Consider the following 9,843-nt stretch of genomic DNA (forward strand, 5'->3'; position numbering starts at 1 on the left):
CTGTGGGGAGCAGCAGCTTTTCGCCATAAAGTAGAAGACTCTAATCTCTCTGCCATATATCGCATCGGCATCCCTGACCGGCCAGCACGAAAAGGCCCCTCAGCCTCGTGGTTGTACACGCCCAACTACTCCGATCCCATCCACAGCAGGCCGCTCCCAAGTCCCAACTCCATGGGCATTTTCCGTCGCAGCCGGAGGTAGCAGACTCGCATCGGCACAGCACGTCCGGCTGAGTCGAGCGAGTCGAGCACGGGGCCAGCCCTCGGCGTTTGTCTCCGTCAAGCTCAAGCTTGGTGCTTCGGCGGACGATCGAGGCAGTCGGCAGTGACAAAGAAGACCTATATTCTTTGTTTTGTAATTTATTTGTTTCTAGGGTCCTCTTTGCTAATTGTGGAGAAGTATATGTAGTGTACTTGCTATATTTTTATTTTTCTGTAAGACCAAGGGTGGAAGTACTGTTTACCTCAATATATTTTAGGGCTTCCAGCCCCTTCCGCAAAAAAGGAAAAAGAAAAAAGAGAACCCACGACAACGTGGCTCCACAGGAGAAAAAATATCATTCAGCTGATTCTGGTTTCGAACGTGACAAATTTCGAATATCTCACTGAGAGTCAATTTTTTCTTGTGAGGTTTTCGAAGAATTCTTGCCTTAGATTAAGGGACAATAAAGACGGAAGAATAATCAGGTGCTCCATGGATCACTAACGTATGGATCTAGCCACACGTCAGTAGCAACCTTTTTTACCATCATGCGCAAGAAAGAGAATGGCCACTGGCAGCTACTGATGATCAAGTCCAGCCGCAGTCAAAGAGATCAAAGGTGCTCCAAGCCGTATGATTGTGCGACCATCCGTGGTCCGCGCCATCATGAGATCGATCGAGTCCGTGCTACCATGTGGACCAACCGTTCTACTTTGTACGTATTGGACCAGGCACCTCTAGCACCACAGCCTCTGAACAAAACGGTACGAAGCCAGACCGAGCAGTCCGGGTCGAGAGCTGACCCGACCTGGCCAGTAGCCGTGCGGCACCGCACAGCACAGCGCCGGTACAGGATCTCATCCATCCATCTGTCCATCGGACGGATCATGGACAGTTCGGTCCTCTCCTCCCCGTGCCGCGCATCGGCGCTCGTCTTCGGTTCATTAACTCCACATTAAATCAGTATGCGAACTGGTTACTAATAGAGAAAGTTGTAACACAATGCCATGATTTCACATTAAATCAGTATGGGATTGGTTGTATGTTCAGATCTGGTTCGTATAGATTATATATACAAGTTAGATGGAATTATATTTACTAAAAAAATAATATTTAATTGTTTGTATTTGTTTTAACATGTTGATTTGAGATTTTGTTTGGTTGATTGAATTAAGTTCGTATCAGCGGATACAAGAGTTAAGATCGTAATTAGTTGATTAAGTTAAAATTATTTCGTGATATTGATAAGTGAACCCGCCTGTAAGAGCAGATGCAGCTTGCATCCGTCGGATAAGAGTTTCTCTTCCGTGCCAAATTAAAGACGTATATTTACATCCGTTAGAGTAATCTAAAGATATTAATTATATTCATCAAATTAAACTAAAATAATAAATACGAAGAATAAAATATGCTTGCTCGTAATATTATATATATCCATGGGACACGACCAACCCATGGGGTGAACCATCAGCCCTATGCAACCAAGCTCACCAGTTAATAGTGGTGACCCGTGCTCAAGCCCGTGGCGTCGCACTCCCTTCTTAATCAGTATGCTCATGCACTTCCTGGCCTCATTTTTTTAAAAAAAAATTACAGTAGTTACAATTTTGACTTGCCCACGATGTAAATATGAACATACGCGGCCAAATAGTGGAAACGGAAGAGTGGTAGGCAACAAAACGGAGGAAGCCTATGCCCGTGCTATCTCCGGAATGGAAGGCGATAAACACAAAAACGACCTCATCGATTAGTAGAAGCCGAAGCCGCAAAAAGGCAACAGCGAGTCCAGCGAGACGACGAAACACACCACGCTTTCGGCCGTTCCTGCCCAACACCGCCTCCCTTCCCTCGTCGCCTCGCGCACCCCACCCCAGTTCGTGAACTCCCCCGCTCGCTGCTCACGCCTCCCTCGTGCCCGCGCAAGCCACTCCCCCACAGAAGCACGGCACCACCGGCGAGCCCACCTCCGCCGGCGACCGGCATTGCGGAGCACCGTCCAGGTAAGCGTGATCCACCCTCCCGCCGGGCACAGCGGCAGCGCTTGGCTGCCTAGAAACTCCAGATTCTGCGGCGTTGTCCTGCCTCCGCCGCGCTCGTGGTTGTGGCGTTGTGCCGCTGCCGAGTTCCCTCGCTTCGTTCGGTCTCGTTGGTGTGCTCTGTACACTGGTTCATGGTCCGGCCGGCCATGGAGCGGGGGGTGGGACTTGGGATGACGAGACGGTGGCATGGCACGGCGTGAGATTCTGCAATAGTGTTCCTCTGTTGCGCCGTCGTGCCTGATCCAGGGAACGCGTCGGAACAAGGGTGCAGACCATTTGGGCGCTGTTTCGAGCCTTTGGTTTCTGATGATCCTGTTCTTCCGGGTCTCAGTTAATATTTTGGTTGTTTGCTTGCATTTTTCCTTGGAAAAAGGCTGTTCCTTTTGCTCCTCCAAATCCCGCCCCCATTTCGCTCCCCGTGGCTTCAATTCCTCTGTGATGTCTCGGGCTACGTGCTAGCAGGAGTCCTAGTTGTTGTTTAATGGAATGCTGCTATTGAAAGCGACTATTCAATAGTTCCAGTAATTGTACTTGGTTGGTCAGCACATCCACACGGCCCGATAAACTAATCACGCCCAAATGATGGCCCAAATCCCAGGGAGAGAAACATCCTCAGCAGCTTCTCGTCTAGTGCTAGTAATTTACTGGGATTAACAGCAATCCTCGTGGGATCAAGCCAGAAAATTATCTGTCCTCTCTTTCTGTCTTTCATGTTTCAAATAGCACACCCCCCCCCCCCCCAATTATCATTCTCGTTGATCTGGTCCCATTCTGTTGCTGGCTTCTTCCTGCCACTGGGGGGTGGAGGCTTTAGAGGTTCTTGTGGGGTCGGCATGGGGCTGACTGCTGAGGGTTTAGTTCAGACTTCAGAGTCTCCAGAGATTCTTGTGGGGTTTGCTTTACTGTGCTTGTCTTCATTTAATCCGCAGCGGCGTAGGAGTAACTGCCATACTAGTGCGCTGTGTTCACTTGAAGCTTGCGTGTGTGTTGCCACTTGTTGGAGCTTGCGGGTGAGGTGAGGTTTCAGGCAAGGTGATGTGTGTGGGAGTAGGCTTTCTTGTGCCCCGGAGCCTGGAGAGTGTGGGCGACTACTTCCTAGTTCCTGCGCAGGAGGTGACCTGCCTGCCTGCCTTTATGATGCTCCGCTGGTTTTGTTTCATCCGATTTGATGTAAAGCTGTAACACGTTGGATTGGAGTAGTAACCTTTTTTTTGTGTACTAAAACAATTGAGGGCTTGTGATGGCTGTATGTTTCATGGGCTTCTTGTGCCTTACTGCGCTGGTTCTTTGGCTTTAGGGAGGGGTTTCCGTAACTTCTGCTGTTATCCTTGCTGATCAGAGAGGGAGCGAGATGATGGTGTTGTGTCTTTTGTGGGCTAGGATAATAGTAGTACTGTATATCAATGTGGGAGCCAGGTTGCCAGGCACACCACCACCGGCATCGTCTTCAATCTCTTGACTGGATGTTGGTACGTGCGAGTGCTTAGAGTGAAGACTTCTATCGCGCTTTTCCCCTTGCGCCTTGTGATGTTGATTGAAGTAGCATGGTCTTGCTTGTTTGTTTTTCTTGTATCTTGAATTGATGATTACGTGAAGCTGAGTGCACTATCCTTTTGATTTCTTCAGGATGTGTTTCAGGAAGAGCATACTACCTTAGATCGATTATGGTTCATCTGCTGCATTACTGACGCAACTTCTGAGAAGAGGAGAAAGGGAGTCATGGTTCCAAAGGTAATCAGTTTTAAGTCCTTTGAGCTGTATGTCTGTAGAGTCGTTGTTGTTGTTTGCCTTTGGCAAAACCTATTACATCTGCAGTGAATGACATGACTCTATTTTATCTCTGTCATACCTATTTGCTCTGTATTATCTTAAGAGGGTGTAATCAACTATAATGACATGGCATTGGCGTTTCCCTCCAGGATGCGTATTGAGTATACATTGCAGTTTTGGTTGTCGGTCTTTTTCTTCTGCCCTGCTTGAAGGAAGAAAGCTGGAAAATTAAAAGGTATTGACATACAGTTACATTTCAGTTTGCCCAAAAGTATATTCAGGTGTCTTTCCGTCTTTCCAATCTGTATACATAGTTCTGGCATTGCATATATAGAGAGTTCGGGCATTACAAGAGTGTTTACATTTTGTATATATACTTCTGGCATTAAATGTTCAAATTCTAAAATCAGAGAAGGAGATAAACACATAATATGGTTGATAGTCTTGTAGTATTTTAATTTTGTCTTGGTGTTCTTCTCTTAAAACGACCAAGAGCAAAACATTCTGGTTTTAGTTTATCTTAATGCTCTGTTGGAGGCATTGGCAAATTTTAAACTTCTGTTCTTGGACATAAACTAGCAATTTAGTTTGAGGATCTGGTCTGGTCCAAAACAAATGAAACCTAATTGCCACTTTAATTTACTTCTTTTGTAAGCTAAGGAGAAGTGTGGAACATCTTTTGTTCTGCAGCTCATGTAGATATATTGTTTTGGACTCATTACAGTAAACATGATGAAATTATGCTAGATTGCAGTGCTGTGCGGTTCTTTTGCAGCTACTAACTTGGCTATTTTCTTCACGTGGGCTACAATTAAAGTACTGGCAATGGGATCCGAAGGCTTTTGCATTTTGATCCTACTTATGTGCTTCATCCCATTCTCTGCTTTGGCTGAACATAGCGACATAAGTAGCTTGTTCACTCTAAGGGAGTCTGTCACTGAAGGCAAAGGATTCCTCCGTAACTGGTTCGATTCAGAAACTCCCCCATGCAGCTGGTCTGGTATATCTTGTGTGGGGCGCACTGTTGTGACCATAGACTTGTCCTCTGTGGCAGTCTATGCCCCATTCCCATCATGCATTGGGTCATTCCAGTCTCTTATTCGGCTCAACTTCAGTGGGTGTGGGTTTTCCGGTGAACTTCCAGATGTCTGGGGGAGCTTGCAGCATCTCCAGTACCTTGACTTGAGCAATAACCAGGTTTCAGGGACCCTGCCTGCTTCATTATACGAATTGAAGACGCTGAAGGAATTGGTGCTTGACAACAATTTCCTGTCTGGACAATTGAGCCCTGCGATCGCGCAGCTTCAGCAGCTCACGAAGCTGTCTGTGTCCATGAATTCCATCTCTGGTGCCCTTCCTCCAGAGCTGGGCAGTCTGCAGAACCTGGAGTTTCTGGACCTTCACATGAACGCATTGAACGGGTCAATACCAGCAGCTTTCGGTAACTTGTCTTGGCTCTTGCACCTTGATGCAAGCCAGAATAATATCAGTGGATCAATATTCCCAGGAATAACTGCAATGGTGAACCTCTTGACAGTTGATCTCTCATCAAATAGTTTGGTGGGGCCAATACCTAGGGAGATTGGTCAGCTACAGAATCTGCAAGTGCTAATATTGGGACAGAATGGTTTCAGTGGACTCATTCCAGAAGAGATTGGTGAACTGAAGCTGCTGGAAGTACTTGAACTCCCTGGGTGCAAGTTCAGAGGCACCATCCCTTGGTCCGTTGGTGGACTCAGAAGTTTGAAGGAGCTTGATATATCAGAGAACAGCTTCAATACTGAACTCCCAACATCTGTTGGCAAGTTGGGAAATCTAACTCGTCTGTTTGCAAAGAGTGCAGGGCTCAGTGGAAACATACCGAGGGAACTTAGTAACTGCAAGAAGCTTATGCTTGTTGATCTGTCCTTCAACTCCTTCACTGGCTCTATACCTGAAGAACTTGCAGGTTTGGAAGCCATTGCCACATTTCTTGTGGAAGGGAATAAGCTGTCTGGTCACATTCCAGATTGGATCCGTAATTGGGTGAATCTTCGCTCCATATCGCTGGCGCAGAACATGTTTCATGGACCCCTGCCAGTACTTCCATTGCAACATCTAGTTAGTTTCTCTGCGGAAACCAACATGTTATCTGGTTCTATTCCTATCGAGATATGTCATTCCAACTCGCTTCAGTCAATCATACTGCATAATAACAATCTGACTGGGAGAATTGTGGAGGGATTTAAAGGGTGCAAGAACCTCACGGAACTTAATTTGCTAGGCAATCATCTTGATGGTAAGATACCGGATTACTTGGTTGAGTTACCACTAGTAAGACTGGAATTGTCCCAAAACAACTTCACGGGAATGCTGCCTAAAAAATTGTGGGAATCATCAACCATTTTGGAGATCAGTCTCAGCTACAATCAGCTTACTGGCCCTATACCTGAAAGCATTGGTAGGCTCTCCAGTTTGCAGAGGCTGCAGATAGACAGTAACTACTTGGAAGGACCTATCCCACGGTCGGTCGGCTCTCTACGGAATCTGACAAACCTCTCTCTACAAGGCAATAGGCTGTCTGGGAACATCCCGCTAGAGCTCTTCAACTGCAGAAACCTTGTCACTCTGGACCTGAGCTCTAATAATCTGACTGGCCACATCCCGAGGGCCATATCTCACTTGACATATCTCAACAGCTTGAGTTTGTCTCATAACCAGCTGTCTGGTGCTATACCTGCTGAGATCTGTGTGGGATTTGAGAATGCAGCTCACCCCGATTCAGAGTTTATTCAGCACCACGGCTTGCTTGATCTGTCATATAATCGATTGACCGGTCATATCCCAACAGCGATCAAGAATTGTGCTATGGTTATTGTGCTAAATCTGCAAGGCAATTTGCTGAGTGGCACCATACCCCAGGAGCTTGGTGATCTGACAAATGTTACAACCATCAATCTTTCTTTTAATGCATTAGTTGGCCCGATGCTTCCTTGGTCTGCACCATTGGTACAACTGCAAGGCCTTTTTCTATCTAATAACCACTTAGATGGCTCCATTCCCGTTGAGATAGGCCACATACTTCCCAAAATTGCAATGCTAGACTTGTCCAGTAATGTACTTACTGGCAATCTACCCGAGCCTTTACTATGCAACAAGTACCTAATTCATCTGGATGTGAGTAATAACAGACTCTCTGGACAAATCCCATTCTTTTGTCCCAAGGAAAAAGAATCCTCCAGCTCACTGCTGTTCTTCAATGCAAGCAGTAACCATTTCTCAGGGAGCCTAGACGAGTCTATTTCAAACTTGACACAGCTGTCTTCTCTTGATATCCACAACAATAGCGTCACTGGAAGTTTGCCTTCTACAATTTCTGATCTCATTTCATTGAACTATCTTGACATCTCAAGCAACGATTTCAGTGGTGCCATCCCTTGTGGTATCTGCAATTTATTTGGCCTCACATTTGCCAACTTCTCTGGTAATCACATTGGCATGTACAGCTTGACAGATTGCGCTACAGCAGGCATTTGTACTGGAAAAGGTTTTTATCGTAAGGCAGTTCATCCATCTGATCGAGTTCTAAGAGCAGCGATGACTTGTGTCATTATACTCTCTGTCATCATTGTGTTAGTTCTTCTGGTGGTTTATCTGAGATGGAAGCTATTGAGAAGCAGGCCCTTGGCTCTTGTACCAGCCAGTAAGGCCAAGGCTACTGTTGAGCCAACCTCAAGTGATGAACTTTTAGGGAAGAAGTTTCGGGAACCTCTGAGTATCAATCTTGCAACATTTGAACATGCACTGCTGAGGGTCACCGCAGATGATATTCTGAAAGCCACCGAGAATTTCAGTAAGGTGCACATCATAGGGGATGGTGGCTTTGGCACTGTCTACAGGGCAGCACTTCCTGAAGGTCGGAGAGTCGCGATCAAGAGGCTTCATGGTGGCCATCAGTTCCAAGGTGATCGTGAATTCCTGGCTGAAATGGAGACAATTGGAAAGGTGAAACATCCTAACCTTGTTCCGCTACTTGGCTATTGTGTTTGTGGTGATGAACGGTTCCTGATATACGAGTACATGGAGAATGGGAGTCTTGAGATGTGGCTGAGGAACCGGGCTGATGCCGTTGAAGCACTTGGATGGCCAGACCGTCTGAAGATCTGTCTCGGTTCTGCCCATGGGCTTTCGTTCCTGCATCATGGCTTCGTGCCCCATATCATCCACCGGGACATGAAGTCAAGCAACATTCTATTGGATGAAAACTTTGAGCCGAGGGTGTCTGACTTTGGTCTTGCAAGGATAATCAGTGCATGCGAGACCCATGTCAGCACTGACATTGCTGGTACACTTGGCTACATACCTCCAGAGTACGGCCTGACAATGAAATCCTCTACAAAAGGCGACGTCTACAGCTTCGGTGTCGTCATGCTGGAATTGCTCACCGGACGGCTACCTACAGGGCAAGAAGAGGGGGAAGGGGGTGGAAACCTCGTTGCCTGGGTGCGGTGGATGATCGCGCATGGTAAGGAGAACGAGCTGTTTGATCCTTGTTTGCCAGTTTCAAGCGTGTGGCGGGAACAGATGGCCCGTGTGCTTGCCATTGCTCGGGACTGCACTGCCGACGAGCCTTGGAAGAGGCCGACCATGCTGGAGGTGGTAAAGGGCCTCACGATGGCTCACACAATGGAATGTGGACCCCTGGTGGTGACAGTCTCCAGGGACATGTAATGCTGGCGGCATCATCTTGGCATACCAGTGGTCTGATACCACAATGCAACTGGAAGATGACCGGAGTTTCTTCTTGCTACTAATGTAATAATGTAGGGTACTTGTAGCTGTAGAGTCAGCTATCTGGTGACTGTAATGAGAGAAACTATTCTTGCACATGTTCAGGCTGTAGTTAGTGTTGTAACCTTTTTATCTGGACCCAAGTACTTTCTCATCTGGTATTCATGTGGCAGGGAGTGATTTACAATCTCAGAAGATGTAGTGACTGAAATTTTTCTTTTTCCCTTTGTTTAAGTACTTCAGAGAATCGCCATTACTAAATTCTTTTTTATTTCTGTTAGGTCCAGCTCTTCTGGTATTGCATTCTACTTTGTTGTCATTAGTGCTGCTGCTTTGACTGAAAGTACTTCTTGTAATTGCTAGCACTAAGCTCGTTATCCTTTTCCCAGATTCAGCTCGTGGTCTTTCATTCTTCTCTGGTATTGCCCATGCTGCCATAAACCCTATGCCCTTATTAAAAGTTTATTTTCCCCTGTGTTCGAGTAGTTCTAAGCTCATGCTAATTTTGCCAGACTTGTCAGGTATCGTTACTTGCGATATTGCCCGGCAAAAACATGAAAAAGGCGAGAATGAAGAACAGGTGTGCACCGAATGGAGCGGTAGAGAACTTGCAGGAACTATTTATCGCAATCGTCGTCGCCGAATTCTATCTGGCTCGGTGTCAGGGGCCTCTCCATCACCTGAATCATGCAAGAACAGCTGACATATACTCGATGCAGTCCTAGTGTGCTGACAGCTGTGGTATTGGCAGGTGAAGTGAATGTTAAGGCTTCAGAGAGAGGCAGCATTGGGCAGTTGGGAATTCTGATGTTTCTGTGCCTTGCAGTTCTTGCATGGATCATGACTGGACGATAGCCCAAGCTTGAGATTCAGGTGGCTCCGTTGGCTTCCCGAGGGGAACCCACGGAGCAGATCTGGATGCAATGGCCTTGCAGCACATCTTACACGGCGAAATTTGCAGCAACTAAACATGTGCAAGCAAGAGCTTTGGGCCAGCAGGTCCATGCGCGTGCTGAGTCAGCAAAGAGTATATAGAACAGCTGATAATTCGGGACAGGCCATT

At 46.7% G+C, this 9,843-nt stretch overlaps 1 protein-coding gene across 2 annotated transcripts; it reads left to right on the top strand.

The window, feature by feature from the left end:
* Positions 1 to 1,957: 1,957 nt before the first annotated feature.
* On the top strand, positions 1,958 to 9,027 carry LOC133909463 (leucine-rich repeat receptor protein kinase MSP1-like). 2 transcript variants are annotated; one of them, XM_062351900.1, is made up of 4 exons: positions 1,958 to 2,201; positions 3,867 to 3,971; positions 4,160 to 4,245; positions 4,828 to 9,027. In XM_062351900.1, the coding sequence occupies exon 4, from the start codon at positions 4,836 to 4,838 to the stop codon at positions 8,718 to 8,720; it is 3,885 nt and encodes a 1,294-aa protein (XP_062207884.1). In that variant the 5' UTR covers positions 1,958 to 2,201; positions 3,867 to 3,971; positions 4,160 to 4,245; positions 4,828 to 4,835; the 3' UTR covers positions 8,721 to 9,027. The 2 variants fall into 2 exon arrangements, with proteins under 2 accessions (XP_062207884.1, XP_062207885.1); XM_062351901.1 differs by lacking the exon at positions 1,958 to 2,201 and adding an exon at positions 3,205 to 3,709.
* The last annotated feature ends 816 nt before the right edge of the window (positions 9,028 to 9,843 follow it).

The sequence above is a fragment of the Phragmites australis genome, chromosome 2 (assembly GCF_958298935.1).
Source record: "Phragmites australis chromosome 2, lpPhrAust1.1, whole genome shotgun sequence".
Taxonomy (NCBI): Eukaryota; Viridiplantae; Streptophyta; class Magnoliopsida; order Poales; family Poaceae; genus Phragmites; species Phragmites australis.